This window comes from Lichtheimia ornata (genome assembly GCF_029851405.1).
Source record: "Lichtheimia ornata isolate CBS 291.66 chromosome Unknown scaffold00076, whole genome shotgun sequence".
Taxonomy (NCBI): Eukaryota; Fungi; Mucoromycota; class Mucoromycetes; order Mucorales; family Lichtheimiaceae; genus Lichtheimia; species Lichtheimia ornata.
The window spans coordinates 69,142-93,877 of record NW_026695396.1 but is presented as its reverse complement, the minus strand read 5'-3'; the positions used below and the strand labels follow the sequence as shown (position 1 = coordinate 93,877).

Sequence of the window (24,736 nt, the reverse complement as noted above, 5' to 3'; positions counted from 1 at the left end):
TGTGTGTGTGCATTGGAGATGATGCGGTGGTCACACAGTGCCTGAGAAATAAAAAGGCAATACTTTTGCTGCTCCTGGGAATTCCTTGCTCCTTTCTTTCTTTAACCATTTTCTCCTTGACATGAGCTCCTCCGATACCAACAACGTAGCTCTTCGACGTTTACAAGGTGTTGCCAACCATCTTGGTGATGACGCTCATTTTGAAAACTGCAAGTATTATTCATAGTGTTGTTGTTGTGGGAAAGCTTGTATACTAAAACCAAACTCATCATAGTGAGAATCCATCGCGCTCAAGGCCAAGCACCCTATACAACACCCTTGAACCCGATACGGTGGTTGCTACGTAGTGCGATGGTTTATAAAAACAAGGTTGCCATGATTGATGGAGATCGGCAGTTTACATACCAAGCACTAGCCGAGCGTGTACATCGACTTGCAAATGTATTGATTGACCAATACAGTGTTCAACCAGGAGATCGAGTGGCGATTTTGTGTCAAAATGTGCCAGCCTTTCTTGAAAGCAAGTATGCTGTGCCTGCAGCAGGTGGCGTTTTGGTTCCCCTGAATACGCGACTTGCAGCAGCCGAGATTGATTATGTGATTGCACATTCTGGAGCCAGTGTGTTGGTTGTGCAAGAAGATTTATTATCGCGTGTATCACCCAAAGCGAGACAACAAGTCAAGATGATTACGGTTCAACCGACGAATACGACATTATGTGCATATGAGCAACTGATTCAAAGTTGCACAAAGCCCCGTCTCAGCTGGAATGCATTGCCGCTTACACAAGATGAAAATGCATTATTATCAATCAACTACACGTCTGGTTCCACAGGTCGTCCCAAGGGTGTCATGGTGTCGTATCGATCATGCTACATGATGGCCGTCTCCATGTGCATGCAAGCACGCGTTACTCCTGAAACGGTCTATTTGTGGACGCTGCCCATGTTTCACTGCAACGGTTGGAATTTCCCTTGGGCCCTCGTATCCATGGGTGGTAAGTGCTTGGCAACGATGGATATGGATATCGTAAAAAGATGACTCATGTATGCATGTATGTGTGATAATGATAGCCACACAAGTGATGCTAAATGGCATTGATTACACGTTGATCTGGAAGATGCTAAAGACCCATGGTATCACTCACTATTGCGGTGCACCCACAGTACAAAATGAAATCTGCAACCACAAAGATGCTGTGCGACTTGATCGCAAAGTGCTTACATTTAGTGGAGGTGAGTCAACATGTGATTTGCTTGCTTCCTTTTTCCACTCACCTCTGTCCATCAACATTCAGGTGCTGCATTGTCAAGTACTCGCATCAAACGTCTCCATGACTTGAACATTGAGCCTACTCAAGTGTGTAAGTGGAACGCCATTGCATGTGTGCGTATACAACTTCCTCCTTCTCACCAAGCAATAGACGGCCTTACCGAAACCATGGGTCCTTGTGTTCTTAGTTATGACAACGCGGCTATCGCACAATATCCCAAGGATCAGCATTTGACACTTGCAGCACGTATTGGCTATGGTACAGCGATTTGCGATGAAATGCGTGTTCTTGATAAGGAAACGGCTCTGGACGTACCACCTGATGGCAAGACGGTGGGCGAGATTTGCATCACTGGAAACCTTGTTATGCTCGGGTACTACAATGACCCCGAAGAAACCGCCAAAGCTTTTCGTCATGGTGTGTTCTGGACAGGCGATTTGGGAGTACGGCATACGGATGGGTCTGTGGAAATCGTGGATCGTTCCAAAGATGTGGTCGTCTCAGGTGGTGAGAACATCAGTTCAATCGAAGTTGAAAACGTCGTTGTACAAATGGATGCTGTGTCGGAATGGTAAGGTTTGCAGGAACAAGGTTTTAGTTATCTTCAAAGGGCAGTAAGAAGATTAATGCAACACTATTATATAGTGCCATCATTGCAGGTCCAGATGAAAAATGGGGTGAACGTCCTTATGCATTCGTTATTCTCAAGCAAGGCCAATCCTTAACTGAAGCCGCTGTCATTGAGCATTGCCGGAAAAACTTGGCTGGTTACAAGTGCCCCTCCAAAGTCATCTTCACCAACAACATCCCAAAGACGAGCACCGGTAATTGTGGAGAGAGAGAGAGAGAGAAAGATCATCCGCTAGTTACTAATTGATTTACCGTAAAACCTTGTTAGGCAAGTACCAAAAGTTTGTTTTACGTGAACAACTATGGAAATCATATTCGAAACGTGTCAATTGAAAAAAGACATACATGCCATCATCACTTAGAAGGGAATCCAGGATAGCGGTTACAATGCATTTATTATTAAAGAGAACCCGTACACGATCATTGAGACCATATTAGTGTATATAAAAAGTAGGCGGATACAAAAAGTTTAAAGCGTAGGATCCACTTGAACAAGTGTACTGGCAAGAGTGATATTGGGTAACATGGCTAATTCTTCATCCTTGGCATCGTCATGGGTGCTCATTGATACTGGGGGCGTGGGAAGCAAAACGGCATAATTGAGAACATATGGATGACAGCTGCTGTCATCATCACTGCTGGTATTGGTGCTATCCACATGACTGGTAATTCCGATCTGACGGTCGCTATTACTAGTTTGGCAATCTTCTTGATCCGTGGATAAAAGTGGTTGCGCCGAGAGAGGCTAAAAGGTAAAACACAATCACGTATTAGCGAAAAAGATGCTTGTGTGATTGTGATGAAATGCACTTACCATGGGAAGATACGTCGATCCCTTTGCTGATGGATCAAGGACGGCAATATCCCACCATCGCTTCGGCACCTTGATATGGTAGACGTTGGGCACATTTCCTTGGGAGAGTTCAGAGCCAAGTTCATTCGGGCCTTCAATGCCAGGTCCATTATTCCTGTTGTTTTCTTGAACATAGCGGCGCATACGTCGGCTACCAATGACACCCACGACGAAAAATAAAAGGCATGCAAAGCAAAATAGCGTGAGAGCGACTATTTTGAGTGACTTTGAAGGTCCACCTCCATTTTCTTGATCCGATTGTTGTTGCTGTTGTCGACCACCATCCGCGTTTTTCCCAGTAGCCGAATCGTGTAGCTCCACTGATACCTTAATTTGTTGCGCTGATCCATCTGTATTGCGTAGCTGGTACACATAGTATCCACTATAGCGGCGTGTGTCATTGGATTTGATGGATACAGTTGGGCTGACACCTACAAGTGGCGTTGGATCTTGCATTATTGATGAAGCTGTGATTGGGATATGATTGGTGTCGTTCATGATTCGATACGGCTGCCCTTGGTCATTGAATACGATTGCCTTGTTATTGTTGTTCCTTTCCCCTTGCCATCCATTCATCGTTTCAAAGGTAATAGCGACCATTTCATTATCCACGGAGCTGAATCGAAATACAAGGTCCTGGTCGGGAGCATCCACAAATGTCTTGAATACAAGTCGATCTGTCAAGATGCCATTGTATGATTCACCCACGTTGACAGGGATGCCTATTTGCGATCCAATTAGCTGGAATGTGTTAATGCATACAATAAAGGCACTTACGCGTAGGACAAGTATCACTTGTTAAATCAACATCTGTGTCATTAAAGGTACATGATCCATGGGTATACGAGCAATAACGCTTTTGCTGGCAATCTAAGATAATCCGTATTTAGCTTTTCCTTAATCATGTCGTGAATAAAAAATAGCTCACCATCACAATCATTATATGTGCTACACCATCGTACACCTATGCTACCGTTTTGACATGAACAAGAGAACAAAACGATGACTCCATCCACTTACTTTTGCATAGTTGTTCCTGAGTCGCAGTGATGCTGGATGTTGACGGAATGGAAACACGCGTGACATCTCCCAAATCGACACCATTTTGTCCTCCAAATATCCAAGCTTCGCCATTTCGCATAACCAAACTATGTCCCATCCTTGGGTTGGATTGAATGGCCATGTCATTGGATGAAAAGGTGCCACATGCTACAATGGTCAATATTATCATTAGTTGTCATCATTATCATCGGGGATAGCTGAGCTAGCAAGACATACCGAAATCGTACATGTTGGCATCGGCATAAAAGCATGTATGATTGTCCGACGTCGTGTCGTCGTCTGGTGTTTGTCCTCCGAATAACAATGCTTGGTCGTTTTGAAATAGCACAGCTGCTCCTTGTACTCGTCCCTGAAACTCCAATTGTGTCTGATCCAGGTACCAAAGATCGCTCGGAATGTGATACTCGAATAGGGCATTGCTGTTGTTTTCCCGTAGACCACCAAAGTAGTAGATCGACTCGGTGTCAGGGTGATAGATTCCTTGGGCTCCCACACATCCAATGCCGTTCCTTCTCAATTGATTCTCCCAATACCCAGTAGCTATTGTAACACATGTTGGATTTCTTTCCTTTCCGCTCCACCAAGCTCATCACTTACCAACATCATAGACATAGATACTTCGAGACATGCTATAGTTGGTTGCCATGTATCCACCAAAGACAAACATCTGGGTCGAATTACTTCCATGGGAAACAATGGTCACCGTTGGATCGATAAGGATGGGCGGCCTATTGTCATTTGCAAAGCTCACTTGTTCCCATGACCATGTTGCTGCAGAGGTATGGATAGTCAGCTTTTGCTCATCCTCGATATATCATGGCCCTCCCCATAAGATACTTGCCTGGATCCATACGCCATAAATCACTCAAAACAACACCTGGTCTTCCTTTTCCACCAAAGCAATATACGTAACCATCATGCATAAATAAAGCGTGTCCATAACGTGCGATAGGCGCTGTCGATGAAGCTATGGTCGGTGTTGTCCAACTCATGTTGCCTATATACATTCCTTAGCCCAAGACTTCAACTACTGGAGCATGCTTCGTTACCAAAATGAAATTCTATCAGGCTTGGACTAGCCAATCCATTCAAGGTCGTCCCACCGTATACAATCATGCTGTCACGAGGAGGATAATACACAGCACCATGCAAGCTACGAGAAAAAATCGCTAAAAGCCAATCCATTAGAGAACACGTTTAATCGAACTTGGTATCCACTCACCTTGATCACAGGCAATGCCTTGAAATCCTGGTGCGCATTCACAGGTGCCATTGTTACAGGTGCCATGATCTCCACAAGCATCGCATACATCTAAATGATCAGATCATGGTAAGTTGTTGGAGACGCCAAGCACACAGCATGAGACTCTTACCAATGGCTTGGTATATTGCATGAAATGCATTTCCTGTGGCCGTTGCTATCGACATGGTGGAGGATGCATAAATCGGTGGTGGTAATTGGGATCCACATAGGTTGGCTAATACGATGCCATCACTGGATACATTGATATAGTCCTGGCTTGAACGAATGGATCAATAAGATATTCATGCAGCCCGAAAAAGCAGTAATGATCGGCATAAGCAATAAACTCACCCACAAAAAAGGTCCAACATGGTAAACTCGAGCTTGACAAGGGTCCCTGCAGTTGCCTCCAAATGCCATTCACAGTTGCTAATTCCACACATGAGTCACCATTTTGTACATTGGTTAAGAGAAAGAAAAGAGGACGTACGTAATAAAGGAAGAAGACAACTCGGTTGGCTCGGTTGTGGCCGTAAACGTTTCGCCGCACCTTTTACGTAAATGAGGACCGGAATGAAAGGGCATGGCTACTATGCCCATGCATGTTGAGAGCAAGAGCAGCAGCAATGAGGGCATGTGGGAGCTGCGGATACGAGAAAATGTGTGGTGGTTACAGAACAAGAGAGAAGGAACACCTGATTATGGCGGATCAAAAATAGGCATTGATTGTATCACTCTCATCTCCCTCTAGTCAATGGTCGTCATTCAGAGTACTCTTTGTTATCATTATCTTGCTGTTATGAGCATTGTATCGGCCGATTCATCCACATCAACAACCAAAAGGAGTATCTTTTTATGCATGCTTACATATCCGCTTTGCCACTTATAAACTCAACCTCCATCATGTGTTGGATGGCAATTGGTAGTAGTTATCATCAACATCGTGTTGCAGCAGCTCTAGGGCCAAGCTAATAGTCAATCGTATTAGGCTTTCCATTTCGGTCAATGTTACTAAGGATTAATAGCTGATTCTTGACACAAGCAAGATTTGTTCAATAAACCTCAAATGACTTATCATTAATGATCCATCTCGATGATTGCCCACAGTGTAAATATGTATATTATGTATTAAGTAATGGTATACTATAGAATCGACATCCTGTTTCTACTAGTCATCATCTTGCTTCTTCTCATCTTGTTTCAATTCATCCTTCATAATCCATGACAAGAAACCTCGAACAGACGATCGTACATGGGATTTGTCGTTAAACATGGCATCCAAGACCACCGCCATGGAAGAAGCAAATACGGTCGTTTCGGCAGCTTCAGCAGCTACGGATTCCCACCATCGCCCCTTTTGATGTGGACCCAAAACACGTTCAAACATTGATAGCATTGCTCTTGGTACAACATACAACGCCATTTCACCTCGTCGATGAGGACTTTCAATGAGAAGGGATAAACCACAGAGCATACATCCAACCAAAGGCGCCAATGTGTTATCCAGGTACGTTTGATTCACATTCAGGACTTGGTGACCAATGCGTGTGCGGACGAGGCAAATCGAGTACCAAATGATTGTAATAAAAGATGCCAAGAATGTAGAGGAGCGTGTAGATGCCTTGAGAATATGGAACAGCCGACTACCCGGGTTCTGTAACAATTGGGATGTTCGGAAAAGCAAAGGTGGTAATAAATGAACCGAGAGGTATAGCTAATAGAAGAGTTGTGAGCTCCTTTGTCATTATTCCCCACGCCCACAATATATAGGATAATACTTACGGGATACACCTTGAGGAATCCTTTGACAAAGCGATTCATGGCATATACTTCACATCCATAAGGTTGTCCTTGATGTACAATCTGGCATGGGATACGTCCATTCATAGGATCTCCAGCTGCTTTTGGAAGTCCGAGTTCAACCGCATAATCGCCAAGAAGGTCTTGCATACCAGTATCTTTCTATAATAATAAAAGCATGTTAGCATCACTTGTATTATTCAAGACTCCTGTTTACTACTTGCCCCATAAACCCAATCACCACTGCGAATAGCTCGTAATGCCATCAGTAATCGCTTATCCATCTCGGACATTTTTGTGATCCAACCCGAATAAGACCTGTTTTGCCATGCAATGAGTGATCTTGTATCATAGGAAACCCGCCATTCTTACTTACCCAGGTAATCTCTCAGGTGCGTAGAACCATGCAAACATAATTTCGGTGCATGCCGTCGTGAACACAGCGACACTACCATAGTCAAGCAACCAACCAGGGACGCGTTCTCGAATAGTGGGGGAGTCGTATGCACGATGAGCCATGACATCCAATGCTCGCACCAAAGCAAATAGGGTGAAATCCAATGTCTTTGTACGAGGGAAAACACGTCGAACAAGGAACATGCTAAGAGCAGAAGACAAAAAGATGGCCGTCTTGCGATCCACCTTATGAAGCCACTGTTGTTGTTGTTGTTGCTTCTTTTGTGTCGTGTTGTAGTGTTTGTGAACGTATTGCAGCAAGTGATGACCAGCAAATGCACCCGCCACCAACGTTGGGAACCCATTCTCTAGCACATTTCTCTGTATAAGCTGTAGCAATGGCGGTGTCTTTTTTGATGAACGCGTTGCTGCTTTCAGTGCCGCGATCGCGATGCTTGGAAGTGCTGTAAGGGACCATGACAGAACAAAGGCACGGATAGCTGTCTTGACAGCAGGTGATGACAATGGCGTCTCGGGTTGTTTGGCGTTTTCTTGAGTAGGTGCAGCACCCATAGTTGTGTGTGGAGAGAGAGAGAGAGGAGGAAGAGGAGGAAAAGAGAAGATGTCAAGGAACAGGCTTTCATGGACTTTCAATTTGCACACATTCCATGTAGCACAAGGTAGCTACTTCTGGATGGACCTATTAACGTGGATGAGGGGATGAACACCTTACGTATAGCTAATTCCACTTAGGTATCCCATCATATTTCTTTACTAGGATAGCATTCATTATCTGTTGTGTTCATTGTCTTTGCTTATTGATCATTACAAGAGGCCAAAATAAACACAATGCGATTAACAACTTTCACATGAAAATGACTTTCCCCGCACTTGGAGCCTTTTTTCCCTCGACAGTTTGCGTAACCTCCCAACAAAAAAACATGAACCCTTATCCCGATCGGCATTGGCTAATCTATAATGACTTGATGTGCGCTTGTTACTATAAATCATCGTGTGATTTCTTCATCAATAGATGGGTAGCTTATTACCTTGGCAAATTGCATATTCTTTAGCCTGACACAGATCCAGTTTTGGAGATGCATTACAAGAGGAAGAGAATAATCCTGGACCTGCATCATCATCAACATCTTCGACTTCACCACAACCGTGAGGTGGATCATCGTCGACGCTGTCCACAAATTAAGCAGGTGCTTCACACAACGATGGTTAACGACAAAGCAGCTCCAAAGTCTCAAAAAGGACTACGTTCGAAATAGCTTGCCGCACCAAAGGAAATCAATGTGACGTACACAACAATGGCACTAGGATAACAATGAAACACTCTCAATCACCACAACGCCAGCTTTCATACACAGGGTCACCGAAAAAGGACCCTCCGCCTTAATACCTAACAAATTTGAGCTCTTGAATATACAAAGAGGTGTGATCTAGTAAAGCGTCGGGTGGGATGAGACGCCTAGATATCTGTGCTCACAAAAGGAAAGAGAATGAAATGGTTCAACTATTCACAACCTCGTTTTCTTGCGTGGACAACAACAGCTCCCATTCCGACATACATAAAAGCAAGGCTGCTATGACCACGCATCGCTTTCTACCGCATCCCCTTGATTGTTAATGGCTTTTGATAAGTGTCAAGGATAGATTTTGTAAGCTCATGAATGATACATTGATCTCTTTTTCTTCGTTAGCATCTTTGTTGTTGCTTTGTTACTGGTGTTCTTTATGTCTTGGTGGTGCGTTCTTTTCTTAACTTGTATGGCGTCATTAATAAATTGCCTCTCAAATAGGCTGTTAACGGTTCATCCACTGCGTACCTATGCAAAAATCAGATATTCACAGCTTCCATCATTCGCAGAGCAATCAATAATAGTGCTTTTGCATAAACCTCACAGTGAAATATCCCAACAGCCATCATCAAGAGGAGGTATTAATTGTGCTAAAGATGAGTTGTCATGCATTGACGCGTATATCCCAAGTGACAAGAGCTAGCTGGCATTGTGCTATTTGTGATGGATCAAAGCTGACGCCTTTTGGGTCAAGCTCCTTTTCATATCCAGTGCTGTTACACAAGTGAATGCAAACGATGATCTTGAGCTTATTCGGAGGATGGCCGAAATGACTCTTGAGAAAAAAAGATGCTTGGCTTATGAGAGAGGGTATGTGTGTGCACCCATGGTATGTGATACTCTATTCGCTTCAAGCAGGATGACCTAATTGAGATTGGATGTGCTTGTATGCTGCTGCTGCTGAGATTGATCCAGTGGTAGTTATTTCAGGCACCACCACCACCCGCCACAAATGAAAATGAAACAACAATAGCAACAGTGTAATTATGCGGTGCACTCTTTTGTGTATCCTAGGAAATGCATTGATGATGATGATGATGATGATTTGACTTTGCAAGTAGTAACTCCTTTTGGTTGCATTGTACACATTTTAGTATTAGGCGTTGCTAAGGTTCCAGGGATAGTAGCAGTAACGAATGATGGCATGCGTTGATCGATCATGTATAAGGTTGGGTTGATGAGTGATGTAAAAGCAAGGTGCACCATGCAATGATTGTCGGAGCGATGACCATGAAAGTAAAAAAAAGGGGCGGGTTGATGAAAGCACATAAACGTGTTATTACCATATCTCGACTGAAAGGGGAAAGGGGGGTTGTGGAGGGAAACAACGCAATCAAGGGTAGTACATGAGATACAAGAGAACATCATCTTTATTGTGTGCGTGTATGTATATAAATAAATCTTCATATCGAAAGGGTCAAAGTATCATCATCGTCATCATGATCAAGTAGTAAATGTGTAAAATGGGATGAATGCACACCTGTGCTACAGCATATGCAGGCTCCGCACTAGAAAGAGAGAGAGTGAGTAAAAGGTTACCCTACTTTTCTGTACGCACTTACATACATCTTCCTCTCTCTCTCTCTTTTTCTTTACCCTTTTCTTTTTTTTACCCGTAGCTTCCGCGGCCAGCAGCAATCTTGGTTTCTTCGAGGTGTTGCTTACTGCTTGCTACTGTTTCCTCTTATTCACCACGCATTAACTTGAGAGGAAACGAAACGAAAACGACTCCATCGACCATCCCATCAACCCCTGACACTGGTGCTGTTGCTGCATTCATTCATTCTTATTCAGCATGTCAGTAGTCGACAGACGTAGACGTCAATCCACTGTACTCGGTGCTCGCCGAAGTAGTGTACACAGCAGCTTAGTAGACAACAATAGCCTTCCACCGGATCTGCAAGTGGGTGTTCGAGTCCTTGTTCATGGCGAGAATCTCGGCACTGTGCGTTATGCTGGTTCCACTGGCTTTCAAACCTCCGGCAAATGGGTCGGTGTCGAACTAGACGAGCCTTTAGGCAAGAACAATGGTGTCGTTCAAGGAAAGCGATACTTTGAATGTCGTGCCAATCATGGCGTATTCGTTCGTCCTTCCTATGTCAAAGTGTTGCCAGCCAAGGTATGTGTATACATACATATACCCCTTTGTGGATAACATAGAGAGATGCTGATTCTTTATTATATAATAGGAACAGCATGAAGTACCACCATCACCACGATCTGAAAATAATGGTGATTCTCAACAACGTCCACAACAAGACCCAGGGCGTGCCGTCAAGGCAGCAGCACGTCGTTCAATGACTCAACCATCTCCACAGCAACAACCCCTGGCTAAACGACGGGCATCCATGGCTGCATCCACTGTAGAATCTCGACAGCAACAATCTCCTGTATCCCGCACAACACGTGTTCCTACAACAACCACTACTCGGCGTCCTTCTTCTTATGTGGGTTCGCCAAAATCAGCAAAGTCCACTGCTACAACGGCAACGAGTAGAGCAACCACTATCCCAAAAGCAACTCCCACTAGAACATCCACTCTACATCGTGCAGCTACTACTACAACTACTACAACCACCACCAACACCACTGCTTCACCCACTCGTAGAAAGAGCATGTATGTGAATAAGGATGCTCCACAAACTCGTCAACGATCAGGCACTATTGGATCCACAACAACTCGTGATGCAAGGGCTGCTCGTGAAGCAAAAGAAGCTCGAGAGGCACAATTGGCTGCTGCCAAAGAAGCAGAAGAGCAAGAACGTCGTCGTCAAGAGCAAGAACGTGCTCGTCAGGAAGAGCTGGCTCGTCAGCAACAAGCACAAAAAGAGGAAGAAGAAGCTCGTGAACAACAATTGAAAGCTGAGCGTGAACGACAATTACAACAAATTCGTTTACGTCAACAGCAGCTGATGATGCAGAAGCAACAACAACAACAACAAATCGATGATGAAGACGATGATGATGAGGAGGATACAGATGATCCTAGTTACAGCTACAATGCAGATGATGACGATGATGATGACGAGCCTACACCTTCCGATGATGTATCCGAAGAGGAAGAAGAAGAATCGTCTGATAAAGATTCACCTGCGACACCTGTTGATCAAGATGATGATGAGCCACACCTTCCCAAAGATGATTCAGCCTCTCAACAACAGCAACAACGTGAACATCAACGATTACCCCAATCATCTTATGGCGCCCTTGCACCCACAATGCCTGTTAGCAAATCGGAACAGGTAACCTCCCTCTCCATATTTATGCATCCTTGTACACTTATTTATATGATTTTCGGATTTTAGATGGTGCCACTCAAGGATTATGAGGAATTGCGATTTAAGCTCAAAGTATTGGAAGCCAAGCGGCAAGAAGATCGTGAACGTTATCGAGAGCATGAAAAAGTCAAAGAGGAAGCTGAACAATTCTTGACGCTGCGTAACAAGTTACAAGGTAAGAGAATGTGTGTGTGTGGACGTGGCAAGTACTTGGATTCATGCTAATCCCGAAACAGATAAGATTGCCGAGTTGCAAAAAGATCTTCGTGACACCAAACGCGAGCTCAAGGAAACATCATCCGACAAGGAAGAATTGGAGTTACGATTCAGTGAAATGGCAGACTCATTGGAAATGATGACCTTGGATAAAGAAGTTGCTGAGGAGCGCGCTGAGAGCCTTCAAGAAGAGGTCGATTTGCTCAAGGATAAGATTCAAGAAATTAGTGTTGACCTCGATGTCCTTAAAAAGGAAGCTGGTAAGCAACAACAAAACAAGCCAATCCTTTGTGTGTTATTAACATGATGATTGTGTAGATATACTGAATCGAGATCCTACCGAAATAAGCGAAGAAGGACGAGCCTCTTTGGAAAGAGCACAGCTTGAACGACACAATGAACGACTTCGTGAAGCATTGATACGGTAAGCTGATCCTTGGTGCCTAAAAAGAAAACTTGATTGTTGACGCCATCCTATATCCTAGTTTACGCGATGTGACCAATGAACAAGAAGCAGAGCTCACGCTCAAGGTCAAGGAACTTGAAATGGAAAACTATGAACTTGCCGAAATCAAGGGTAAATAGTGTACATGGTGCATCTGATGACCGTTTTTTGTATTCATGCAGCTTGTATAGTGCAATATGAAAAGGTCAAAGACAAACTCGAGACCACGGAGAATCAAATCGAAGAGTTGCGACAACGTTTGGATGATGCTTTGGGCGCTGAAGAGCTCGTGGAGCAATTGACTGAAAAGAATTTGCACTTGACTGAACAACTGGAAGAGATCAACTCGTCCAATGAAGAATTAGAAGCACTCAAGGAGCTTGCTGATGAGCTTGAAGAGAACCATGTTGAAACCGAAAAGCAACTTCAGGCTGAAATTGGTAAGATTTATCGTCGCTGTCCCTCTTATAATCTAACATCAGGGTATTAGATCATCGTGACATGTTGCTACGAGAACAAATGGATCGTATCAAGGCTGCTGAAGAAACCAATGTTGATTATGAAGCTACCATCCAACAATTTAGAGAACTGGTTCAGAATCTGCAGAGGTATACTTTATTGTTTTGAGTCGCGTGGGACACACATCATTTGTTGACATGCATGAATTTTTTTAGTGATCTTGAGCATCTCCGACAAAAGCAAGTTGATCAAGAGACTGAAAACATGAACCTGGCAAGTCAATCGCAAGAAATGATGTCCATCAATATGCAGCTACAATCTACCGTGATGAAGGCCCAGGCGAAACAAATCGATCTCGAGCTACGCAAATTGGATGCTACACAAGCCAATGATCGTCTTAGTTACATTCAGGTATGCACAATCCCCATTCAGGGTCAATTCCTCTTTTGCCCACACGTGTTCATTCATTCATGGTCATGTTATTAGCCTTATTTGCCTGATGCATTCTTGAGAACCGAGAATGATCCTATTTCATGCCTATTGTTGTTCAAACGTTTGGTCTTCAAGTCCGAATTGATCATCAAGCATCTTGATCAAACACATCCCATCAGCGAAAAGATCATGGATAATGTATCAGAGAGCTTGGTATCGGTGTGCGAGGTAAGAGAACATTCTCTGTTTGGTGATTCTTTATGCATGTTTGTTTAACGTAAATCATATGATTACGATAGCTGAGACAAAAGGCTGCATACCTCAGTGACATGGCCAAACGTTTCGTCACATTCATCAAGCATTGCACCCCTGAGGAATTCTCAAAGATGGCCCGTGTTTATCAAGACCTTGTTGGCTCTGAAAGAAAGTACGTATTTTTGTAATCATCCATGCACACAAGCATCTATCTTAACCCCATATACGATTAGGTTGAATGCCCTTGTTGAGTTTTTCCGCACCGATGAAGCCAATGACTCTGATTCCATCGTTGATCTCCAGAGGTATGCAAGTGCATCTAAATAATGAGTTTTGCTTTACTTATATACTTTGTTGATAGAATCATTGCTCACGTGGAACATCTTGCCGAGCTACATTTGACCAAGAGCACTGAAGCTGATAATGCCGACTTGTTTTATGGGTTGACTCGAGCACTTGATATGAATGCGGACAAGATGATGGTGGAACTTACCTTTGTCAAGCAACTCGTGTACAATGCCACAACCTCAGAAGGCATCAATATCGCTGAAGGCACGATGCAAATGGACTATGAATACATCGAGCCATTGGGCCGACTTGTTTCCGAAACCAAGAATTGCAAGATGATTTCAAAGCAAGTATACTAATTCATCTTTTACACGTGTGTACATTCATGCTAATACCTCTTGCCTACAGGAAATTGCTTCGACAGCTTGATGATTTATCGGAGCAGGCATTGACACCCAAGGCCGATCACATGCATCGATTCAAGACCATGTATGCTCTAAGCACCAAGTTGAGCAAATTCTGCTTTGAGGTACGTAACTCTATACGATTTGCTCGGTCGTCGACGAGAATCTAACGTTGGATTTGTAATAGTCGCTCAAACAAATCTTGGGTTATTTGGATACCAAACGTGCCAATCGTGAAGATATCAGCTTGCGTGAGCTCCAGCATATCGTTTACAGCAAAACGGATGATATTCTCGAGATTTCAGAAACAACCATGTGGGATGGTTGCACCAAGATGCTCAAATCGCTTTCGACGGAGCTCTCTACCACCTTGAAACGGGTCGAAAACGACAACCGCATGGATAAGAGTATGTCCTTTATACTTACTATGAGTAGCGAACATTGGATTAACAACATGTTTTAGTTGCCACTGGTATCCCACCATGGGTGCAACGCGCTTCTGATATGAAGGCCGAAGTTGTTATCAACCACGATCTCGAGCGCAAGCTGCAGCAACACAATGATGAGATTTATAAGCTGGTCAAGGATATCAAACTTAAGGTAACATGAAAAAAATGCGAGGTTGCTATTGCCCTTGATAGCTCACATGGATTGTTTATTAGGACCAAGCACTACAAGAAGCTAGCATTAAGGTTGATCTTTTGGAAAAGCGCATGGAAGCTGCCAAGAAGGAAGCTGAGCAAATCATGACATTGGAGAATGATTTGGAAAAGGCCAAGGAGCAGACCCAAATGTATAGCGAGGCCATGGATAATCTTCAGGCTGAATATGAAACTTTGGAGCAAGAAAACATTGAGCTCAGGAAGCAGGTATCTATGAAGGAGGACAAACGCCGATCCATCCCTATGATGAAACAAAGCGCTTTCGATGACGAATCAACATCAGAGGCGACTATGCTTACAGCAGACAACCTTAACGAGATTGCTGATATGCAAACACATGTAAGCATGTCGAAACGTGTACAAAAAAGTATCAGTGTCACTCACATTATCATCATTTAGATGGAAACCTTGAAGGCTGGCATCCGTTATTTGCGTGCAGAGAATGCCTATCTCAAGAGCTGTGATTTATCTCGTTCATTGAACCTTGAAACATTGCCAGCACCTGTTGCACCTATCAAAAAGGAGGAGCGACACGATGATGACGACAATGACGAAGAGGAGGAGGAGAAGGATATGGGCGAAGAAGAGTCATCGAATGATACACGTGATACCCTTCGTGCTATTGCCACGGAATCTCGCATTCTTCTCAAGGACATGCGTCGTGTGGGTGCTACGCCCAAGGTGGTATCATTGGCAGAGCATAAAAGTGGCCAATGGCAGAGTATCAAGAGGACTCCTGACTACCAATATCAGGCCCAACAATCTGCGTTGTATACACTCAAGCAACGCAGCGAGCAGCTCAAATCCAAGATCAAACAGCTTCAACATACCAATCAAGAACCCGAAGCAAAGCAAGCTGCTGCCAGTATACAAGTAAGTCCCATACATGGAAAAAGAGAGAGATAAGGGTTTTCTAATACCCCTTTATAGCCATTGCAACGTCCGATGGAATACTTGTCACAAGCGATTGCTAAAGTTCAGATACCCCGGCTGTCTTCCAGCAGCGTAGCTACTACTATTACTACTCCCCGTCGTCATTGCATACAATTATCAAGTGCTGCTGAATTTGAGCGTATTCACAGTATCTTTATCCGTTAAAGTTAGCATTCTTCTCCACACAACCCCACCTTCCATTATTATTATGCACATGTCTTACACACACACATTTCCACGATACACATCAACTCTTTCTACCCTTTCCCCCCATTTATATATATTATGTAGAATATGTTTCTCTCTTTCTTCTTCTTTTTTAAGATGCCATCGTTGCTTTTTATTCTTTTTATCGTTTATCTTTGAGCAAGTGGACAAGTTGTGATCGCCAGGATGCATTTACTCTATCTTGAAGGAATTCTGCATACATATAAATCATGTCAATGGATATCCTTAACTACGTGTGTGCATGTGTGTGTATACTTGCCTAATTTCTTATGCATGACAGCAATACGTGATCCGATATCCAAACGATTGGAGATAGCTGTGTAATGGGCTGTATACATTATATGAGTTTCATGATGCATAGCAACGTCAATCATCTCTTTGTTACCTTGGAGATCCGAACGTGCCCACGTCAAGTCTGGTGTACCAAGTAAACCGAGATCGGCTTCGTTGCATAACCGCTCTCGAAATTGGAGCAATGCTTCCTCTTGTAAGGTCGAGCCTTGTTTGATCATTGCATCCACTTCTTGTTCAAAGACAGCCAAACGAACGGATCGAGCCATACCATAGGAGAGTGCTACCTTGGCCAATGTGGGTGATTGTTCCGGATTCAACAAGATCAAGTCGCCCTTGACGCACGTGGGTCTATAACAATGAAAGCGATAAATATAAATGTTGGATAGTAATCCATCCTATGCACACAATTATTACTCGTCTTGATCATATGCAAAAGCAAAGCTCTGTTGTTGATGAGGTTGATCGCTTGTATTCGTAACGAGGTCGGTGGTGGTGGCCCATGCAACGTGTGTGTTATGCTGTGGAAACACGAAAACTTCACCGCCCTGAGCCAAATGGGCATGCTTGTACTCTTCACTTTCCACTGGCAACAGGGTCGCATCACTCGGGATAGCAACGGCTGCTTCAGGCGTGCAATAAGCTTTACATTGCTGTGTCTATGAGATTCAACGCGTCGTCAACGTCGTCAGCGTATACATGCAGGAGGTGACAATGAGACTCCTCAACGTACGTGTACTTTGAAATCGGCTGTTGCAAGAGGGTTCATGTAGGCTTCAATGTCGTTGACCATGCGCATCAAATTCTGTAGAGCACCAACATCCTGATCGTGTTTGCCAATGCCTCGAATGCTTGTCGAGAATGCGCGTCTTCCAAGTAGGCGTATGAACATGACAAAAAAGGTAGTGTGGTGGAGGAGTGTCTGTTTTCGGCGAGAGATTTTGACAGCCAAATGCTTCTTGTAGTTGTGTAACGCACTCCATGTTGATGGAGACATCCAAAAGGTGACCAAGGATCAAGGTCGCGTTCTCTCAGAGACATGGATCAGCATACAACAAGATGGTGTGCGTTTTCTTTCACAATGTCTGCAGCATCCAAGGAAGAGCGTGTATCTATATCATCCATAAGGGAGCAGTGATGGCCAGCAACATTTACGCCATATCGACTATGAAGATGCCAACGACTTCTCTCGTACATCCTCGAACAGCGTCTTATTTAGGGAACTGGAGCACAGCACGTGATTTGACTAGCGCCATTGTTGGATGTCTTTGTCTACCTCAGATCCTGATTCATGCAACGATAATCAATCATACCAAGGCTCTTTGTGCAGATCCCCTATCAATCTATCAGCTCATCACCATTCTCAATCGCTCTTTGTGATTACTGAAATACCCACGCCCACCGTGCAGATATAAACAAGTATCAATGTTGTCGTCCATCGCTTTTCTCCCACACATCTCTTTTTTCCTCTTCCCATCATCATATCACTCTTTGATTGCTGGCATCTTCAAAAGCCCTTGGTGAGTATCATGATTGAGAGTCCTTTTTGTGAATGATCCATGTGCTAATATTAGTGATGATCGCTAAGGTTTCATTGTTACCCTATTGCTTTCATTGTCATCATTGTCATTGTTATATTTGGCTCTTTTATTAAGGTAAAAACCAATTATCTTGTTTGATGAAACATACATTCATATTCCTTTTAATGTAGCTACCTCTTGAGATGCAACTGAAGGATTAGGTGGCATACTGTACTACTGCAGCCCGCGTTGCGAGGGTGATCTAGCGGTTTCCATGGTTACCGACGGCATAGCGACTGGTCTTGTTAATGCAAACGAAGTGCGCATCTCACGCTTTTACAAGTGGATCTATCACAACATCTTCAACGCTTATGGTGCCAGTTATACCATCTTCTATCTTTGATTCAGTCGAAGAACAAGGCGTGACGAGTTCAAGTCTCCTGAATTTGACATTGACAACTTTACATCGTGAAACCTGAACAAGGTGTTTACTGTATGGGGCGTAGACCCAGGTGTAAAGGATCTTTTCATGGCAAATGATCGTTTGGTGGCAACACCCACAAGTTCTCTATGTAATCAAAGAAGGAAGACTACGATGGATTGGCTCTTTTCGATCACTGCGCAAACTCCTTGAATACAAGCAGCAACAAGTTCAATTACCCGCCTCTCCAACGTGGTGATGCTAAAGTTCAACGTGGTCTTATTCCACGACAATTCCTCCAAGACGATGATGCAGGCAAAAGAAGCCGACGACATAAGAGACGCAAGAAGGGAAAGAGAAAGCAGACGTAAGTATCGAACATGTTATTGTTCGTTTTCAATTGACTGAAAATGATAATAGATTGATGAAGGAAAATGTACTTCAAGACCGCTTAACCAAGAGATCGAGGGTCCCTTCTTTAATAGCTTCTGGATTCGGCAGTTGGGGAAGGTTGAAAAGGTCTTTACCTGGTTCACAAGGTGTTTTGTTGAAGGCGTTAAAGACGGCGGAGAAAGAGGGAAGCTCGTGATGGCCATCGTAAACGAAGCTTATACAAGCAAGGTAAAGGTCTTGGGTTATTTCAGGATTGACAACAACTCACAAAATAATGTAGACATGCCATACATGCCAGGAATGCACATTCGGCTATCATGCATAATCGACAAAATCGCCAATTCCTGCTCCCATAGCTGCTATTGATGCTGCCGCTTGAGTGGGAAAGTGCCTCGATCTCTGAGAATGGTCATCGACAGAACACGATGAATATGGTCTTGAGGATCCTATTGTCAACAACGTACTTGAAGATGTCCTTGACACCTGGATACATTCCTTGAACGCCGTATATCCCAAACAAGGCAGTAATGTCCAATGTGCAATGGAACCTGGCGTTGCCCAGGAGGTACGGACCAAAGATTTACAGCAAGTACGCATTGGGTCGTGAGCTTTCAAAACGAGTCTTATCTGAAAAGTTCATACCAAGGGGCTCACAGGGTTAGCATCTCTTTGCAATCTCGGTGGATGAACTCTTTGGTACAGGTGCCACAAGCAAGGGATATCTTTCCATCCTTTTTGGCCGGGAACCAGAACGTTGAGCTACTGTACATTTATGCCATGAAGAAGAGTGCTTTTGTTGTAGCAGAGAATATTATGCAGCGTGATAGGGATAATAAAAATGGTTTCTTTTGCTGGTATACAATACACTATGAGTGGACAAAGCGTTTGATAAGGTGTTAATGCAACCTTTGGTGATCCGTAGATACTATAAACGGGAACTTAAGCCCTTCAGCCCCATTGTGCAATTGATTGGTATGCAGCGAAATACATTCTTCATTATCAAAAAGGGATATTCAGCTTCTAGTACGACCTTATTGTAGTGCACGGTATCAAGGCAACAACGTATTTGTCATCATCCATTTGGAAGGGGTGGTACGTACCGATTGCCCTTAATGGGTGATGGGAATCGATGCGTGTAGTAGCATATGTGCCTGGGGTCGGCAATAATTTATCCGTTGCCGGCCGGCATTAACAATGAAGCTCATGCAAGAGGTGTTTACATGCATGCACAAAAGGTATAAAAATGACACCCACCATGACCCCATTATTCGACCCCCATACAATCTTCCATTACAAAACATGACTACAAGCACTGAACGCATCTACATTGTGGGTGGTACCGGGAACTCAGGCAAGCAAGCCATCCGTGAGCTCCTCAAGGCTGGTGTTTCTGTTACCGCATTGACACGATCTCCTGAGGCTGCTGCCAAACACTTTAGTGATTTGGTATCAGCTGACAAAAACAATCAGCATTTACTTACTTTGGTTCAAGGCAATTATGATGACATGGAACCCTTTAAGAAAAGCATCCAAGGCCATCAGCGTCTCTTGATCATCATCCACGAACCCATTTCCCTTGGTGATAATAATTATATCGAGCTCAAGAAAACGTATGCATCCGTAGCATACAATGCAGGTGTTAAGCAAGTCGTTGATCTCTCTGGCATGGCAGCAGGACGTGGATGGCGTACGAACTTTTTTGCGAATATGGCCCAAACAACCGAGATGGCTCTGCTAGAGCTCGCCAATAATCAAGCTCCTGGTGGTGGTCGTCATTATGTGGCATTGCGACCCACCCAGTTCATGTCCAACATTATCGCATTCGATGGATTTGGTATTCGTGAACATGGTGTTGTCATGGATACAAGCGCACCCGATGAATTGCATCAATGGATATCACCCAACGATGTTGGTTCTGTCGCTGCTGGTATTCTTCAGGACCCTATTGACAAGCACAAAAATGCCGTCTATGAATTGGTGGGTGATTACGTGACACCCAAAGATCGTACAAGATACCTATCAGAAGCGTTGGAACGTGAAATTGTGTACAAGCAAGTGTCGTATTTGGAACGATACAAGCAGCTTATTGGGATTGGGATGCCTCACCTAATTGCATACACAGTAAGCCGATGTCTTGGAGATGGTACAACGCCCACTGGGTTGCTTTCGATCTTGTTGGGTCGTGAGCCCGAAACTTTGGAACATTACATCCATTCCAACAAGGCAGCCTTTTTGTAAGAATAAACATGTATCTTTCCCCACACCATCTTCTTAATAAAAGTCGACTTGAATGCGATATGAGATAAGCATACCAATTATTTATGGTCTATAAAGCAACATGGATTGGATATGAAAGAGAATAAAGAAATGCATTTAAGATGTGATGGCATGGATGCAATCGGATGATGATAAATAAGTGTATAAGAGAGTGGGTGGGTGGAGTGAAGTGTGAGCGTCATGTGATGAAAATCTATTTAGGGGAGGGGGACTTTGACAATTCAGTGTGTTCTTCAATGTCAATAGCATCCCATGGATACACGAGCCACTTGTCGGGCAAATCAACACAAGCAAAGTAGTTCTTCATGATGTGATCAGGCAATTCACGCTTCTTGGGCTTGAGCTTGTTGTGGAGAACGAAAACACCGAGCTTGGTATCGGATGAACCAGGTTCCATACCTTGACGCACCTCTTCGGCTTGAATGTCCTTGATCAATTCATCCACAGCATAGGCAAGGGTCTTGCGAGTATCATCGACTTCATCAACAAGCAAAATGTTGCGGTTGAGAAGAGACATTTGCTCGGGCAAGTTCAACCATTGGGTCTTGCGAACTTCGATATTCTCGCCAGTGCCACCAGCAGCTTGATCGGCCTCGATCTCCTCGTACAACGACAAACCAATAGCTTGGATGGGGACGTTGCGATCATTGCGCTTATCCAAGAAGGTACGAAGAATACGGCTAGGCACCAAACCACCACCAGTGATAGTAATCATGAGATCAGGCTTGAATTCAGAGTTGATCTTGTACCGTTCAACAGCATCACGGATCGATTGGTGAATCTGGTTGTAGCTGTGTCATGGGCATGTCAGTTGAGTGAGTGTGTGTGTGTAGGTTCCCCCTTTTCCAAACATCATATAAAAAACCCTTTTGATCCTCCTCCCTCGACTATTGTAGCTCATTGTTTACACTCTCACTCTTTTCCCCGCTCTCTGGATATGTCAATCAACCGCTCTTTTATTGCATTGATACTATACCTAATATAAGACTTGGCCATGTTCAAATGAATAACAGATAAACAGGCAGAAAAAAAGAAAATGTTATGGCGAAGCCTTTTGTATCAGCTGTCAGGGCGGAGCTGGGCAAACTTTTTTCATCTAGGTTTCGTCGTCGCCTGACACCAATTACACTACTTCCGTTCCCGGGAAGTCGTTAAATCACCACCACCATGGTGGAGGTGGGAATCACTAGGTGCTCGACATTTTCGACTGGAGGCGTGGCATCCCCCTAGTAGTTTAGTATCCAAATTATCGATATAAGGCTATGTTCCTTCGATTGCCAATTGTATCCCTTACATCAAAGCATTCACACAAGACAAAAAAGTAAAAACATGATGCGACTTAAGAAAGATTGTCAACTTTACTTTACGTATCATTTCTTGTGTGGTCATAACAAAGTCAAGGTCTTTGTCCTAAGTTGCTATACACAAATACGTTTAGCTAGTAACTCTCTTACGCAAAAGGTCTCTGGAAGTGTACAGGTAGTGTTTAGACATCAACTTCTTTTGTTGCACAACCGCACATCAATCCGGCAGTCCGGGACATCTAATCACGCTCTCTTCCGATTGCTTCCTTGAAACCTTCTTTCTCCGCGTCGTCGTTCATCCTCCCCCCCCCCCTCTCGATATAACTCCTCCACTAACCCGCGTCTCTTTTACTATGCCAACATTCAACTCCTTTTTACAAGTCGTTCAGCACGGTGATAGATACCCATACGGCTCATTGGAACATTTCGAACTCGGCATTCCTGTTCCCATTGTACTATTCGATCGTGTCATTGGCAATGTGCTCCCCGACCTCTTCCCTCGTCTAAAGTCATACAACGACGCATGCTCACCAGCACCATTCATCATTTCCAACAATCGAATCGAATTCCAATCATGGGTTGACTCTTTTGAAAAACGTACCGAGGTGATCAAAACGATGATGGATTCATGGAGACCCCACGTCAAAGCATTGGCAGGTATGATGGAGATGGATGATGGATGATGGTAGTAGTATTCACCATTGTGTGTAACATAAAAGGCTGGCGAAATGAGCTCTATCCTGTGTATGGCGATCCTTCTAGGGATGACAACATTGCATTTGTGATGGAACGTGCAGCTACTCCACTCCTTGGTATCTCTACATTTGGTGTCCATGTCAACGCTTATGCACGTGATGAGGAACATGGATTGCGTATGTGGGTCGCTCGTCGTGCATTGACAAAACAAACATGGCCTGGTTTATTGGATAATTGTGTAAGTATTATGATGGGATGGAGGTATATAGGATGTGTGGATTAACCAAAGAGACATGTATTTTAGGTGGCAGGTGGTATCAGCTACGAGTATTCAACCAAAGCAACGGTGGTGAAAGAATGTGATGAGGAAGCGAGCATACCAACCTCGATTGCAGAAACCGCTACCAATGTCGGCATGATCTCATACTATACATATACCGAATATGGACTTCAACCTGAGACCCAGTAAGTCTTTTCCCAATTGATCTTTTACCCGTTCAAGTGAGGCTTATTTGTGTCATTCAGGTACATTTTCGATCTTTGTTTACCCAATGATTTTACACCTACACCCAAGGATGGCGAAGTCGATTGTTTCTACTTGTGGGATATGGATCAAGTGAAAAAGACGATTTTGAATGGAGAATGGAAGCCCAACTGTGCTCTTGGTAAGTGAGAGAGAAGAAGGAGGAGGAAGAAAAAAGTGACTCGGGCTCAAATGTGCTACACATAGTGGCCATTGATTTCATGATCCGGCATGGTATCATCACAGCCGACAATGAACCCAACTTTATCGACATCAGCACACGCCTTCATCGAAGACTCGAGTTTCCCAATCCACAAAAGACCTATTGCTAGCCTGGAAACGGAGTGTGATAAGGATTCTGCTTTTCTACGCGGAAGATTCGATTTTGAGACACCTATACTATCCATCATCCACTACTTTTTCTTGTGTATGGGAGAGCCGGATAAAATACTTTTGTGTATATTTGTTACAATAAGATGACGTCTGATTCCCCTAAAAGATCGCTTTCTTGTATATGTGTGTGTGTGAACAGTGAATGGGTGGGATGACCACCACTAGAAGAAAGAAGCCTACGTATAAATTGGAAGCACATGGCTGGCCAATGACGCAAGGGATCTTAAAATTTTTATCTCTCATTCTCAATAGTGACTTGTGGAGGTTTAACTTTTGCGCTTTATACGCCATTGAGTGATGATTGCTGTCGAACCGGATCAGGATAGCCGCCACCAGCAGCAGCAGCAGTGGTGCTCCCATAAACAAATACACACACACACTCACAATCCCGCCGCCGCCGTTTCTGGGTGCACCCAACAACAGCAACCTGTCCCAGCAGCTCCCATCACTTTTTCCCTTTTTCGCCTTTTTATTCCACTCTCTCTTTCTCTCTCTGTTGTTTTCTTGGCAAATCCACCAACAACTCGGAGAGACCCTTTCAACCACACACTCAATCTATATTTTTTATTTGTCTACCATCCTTTTTTCCCCTTTCCACACTGCCCTTTATCCCGTTTTTGTTGTCTCAGCTTTGTTATGATTTGTGCCTGTATCTCTCATTGGAATCGTCATTATCGCAACACCAGTAGTAGTC

General features: G+C 43.8%; 8 protein-coding genes across 8 annotated transcripts; 4 read left to right on the top strand and 4 right to left on the bottom strand.

Annotated features, from left to right (window-relative positions):
- Nucleotides 1–121: 121 nt before the first annotated feature.
- On the top strand, nucleotides 122–2,236 carry O0I10_010796 (uncharacterized protein; the record flags this gene model as incomplete). The annotated part of the gene is made up of 7 exons (XM_058490771.1): nucleotides 122–209; nucleotides 275–997; nucleotides 1,074–1,235; nucleotides 1,298–1,363; nucleotides 1,424–1,844; nucleotides 1,919–2,097; nucleotides 2,172–2,236. The coding sequence occupies 7 exons, from the start codon at nucleotides 122–124 to the stop codon at nucleotides 2,234–2,236; spliced, it is 1,704 nt and encodes a 567-aa protein (XP_058338471.1).
- Nucleotides 2,237–2,372: 136 nt separating this feature from the next.
- O0I10_010795 (uncharacterized protein) lies at nucleotides 2,373–5,646 on the bottom strand (the record flags this gene model as incomplete). The annotated part of the gene is made up of 13 exons (XM_058490770.1): nucleotides 2,373–2,648; nucleotides 2,718–3,478; nucleotides 3,534–3,626; nucleotides 3,685–3,720; nucleotides 3,777–3,965; nucleotides 4,035–4,358; nucleotides 4,416–4,589; nucleotides 4,660–4,815; nucleotides 4,868–4,987; nucleotides 5,041–5,130; nucleotides 5,192–5,337; nucleotides 5,413–5,490; nucleotides 5,552–5,646. The coding sequence occupies 13 exons, from the start codon at nucleotides 5,644–5,646 to the stop codon at nucleotides 2,373–2,375; spliced, it is 2,538 nt and encodes an 845-aa protein (XP_058338470.1).
- Nucleotides 5,647–6,229: 583 nt separating this feature from the next.
- On the bottom strand, nucleotides 6,230–7,830 carry O0I10_010794 (uncharacterized protein; the record flags this gene model as incomplete). Its single annotated transcript, XM_058490769.1, has 4 exons — nucleotides 6,230–6,775; nucleotides 6,844–7,023; nucleotides 7,095–7,179; nucleotides 7,238–7,830. 4 exons carry the CDS (start codon nucleotides 7,828–7,830, stop codon nucleotides 6,230–6,232), a joined length of 1,404 nt encoding a protein of 467 aa, XP_058338469.1.
- A 2,589-nt stretch (nucleotides 7,831–10,419) lies between these two features.
- Nucleotides 10,420–16,161, top strand: O0I10_010793 (uncharacterized protein; the record flags this gene model as incomplete). Its single annotated transcript, XM_058490768.1, has 19 exons — nucleotides 10,420–10,743; nucleotides 10,814–11,866; nucleotides 11,930–12,077; nucleotides 12,139–12,378; nucleotides 12,437–12,542; nucleotides 12,604–12,695; nucleotides 12,755–13,003; nucleotides 13,054–13,171; nucleotides 13,238–13,433; nucleotides 13,509–13,682; nucleotides 13,754–13,881; nucleotides 13,943–14,014; nucleotides 14,071–14,343; nucleotides 14,406–14,526; nucleotides 14,589–14,808; nucleotides 14,865–15,001; nucleotides 15,064–15,402; nucleotides 15,463–15,936; nucleotides 15,994–16,161. The coding sequence occupies 19 exons, from the start codon at nucleotides 10,420–10,422 to the stop codon at nucleotides 16,159–16,161; spliced, it is 4,632 nt and encodes a 1,543-aa protein (XP_058338468.1).
- A 184-nt stretch (nucleotides 16,162–16,345) lies between these two features.
- On the bottom strand, nucleotides 16,346–17,407 carry O0I10_010792 (uncharacterized protein; the record flags this gene model as incomplete). Its single annotated transcript, XM_058490767.1, has 5 exons — nucleotides 16,346–16,416; nucleotides 16,484–16,552; nucleotides 16,610–16,866; nucleotides 16,933–17,174; nucleotides 17,249–17,407. The coding sequence occupies 5 exons, from the start codon at nucleotides 17,405–17,407 to the stop codon at nucleotides 16,346–16,348; spliced, it is 798 nt and encodes a 265-aa protein (XP_058338467.1).
- A 2,741-nt stretch (nucleotides 17,408–20,148) lies between these two features.
- On the top strand, nucleotides 20,149–21,087 carry O0I10_010791 (uncharacterized protein; the record flags this gene model as incomplete). The annotated part of the gene is made up of 1 exon (XM_058490766.1): nucleotides 20,149–21,087. One exon carries the CDS (start codon nucleotides 20,149–20,151, stop codon nucleotides 21,085–21,087), a length of 939 nt encoding a protein of 312 aa, XP_058338466.1.
- Nucleotides 21,088–21,319: 232 nt separating this feature from the next.
- O0I10_010790 (uncharacterized protein) lies at nucleotides 21,320–22,122 on the bottom strand (the record flags this gene model as incomplete). The annotated part of the gene is made up of 2 exons (XM_058490765.1): nucleotides 21,320–21,917; nucleotides 22,103–22,122. 2 exons carry the CDS (start codon nucleotides 22,120–22,122, stop codon nucleotides 21,320–21,322), a joined length of 618 nt encoding a protein of 205 aa, XP_058338465.1.
- Nucleotides 22,123–22,783: 661 nt separating this feature from the next.
- On the top strand, nucleotides 22,784–23,981 carry O0I10_010789 (uncharacterized protein; the record flags this gene model as incomplete). The annotated part of the gene is made up of 5 exons (XM_058490764.1): nucleotides 22,784–23,087; nucleotides 23,150–23,364; nucleotides 23,431–23,591; nucleotides 23,652–23,791; nucleotides 23,857–23,981. 5 exons carry the CDS (start codon nucleotides 22,784–22,786, stop codon nucleotides 23,979–23,981), a joined length of 945 nt encoding a protein of 314 aa, XP_058338464.1.
- Between the last annotated feature and the right edge of the window lie 755 nt (nucleotides 23,982–24,736).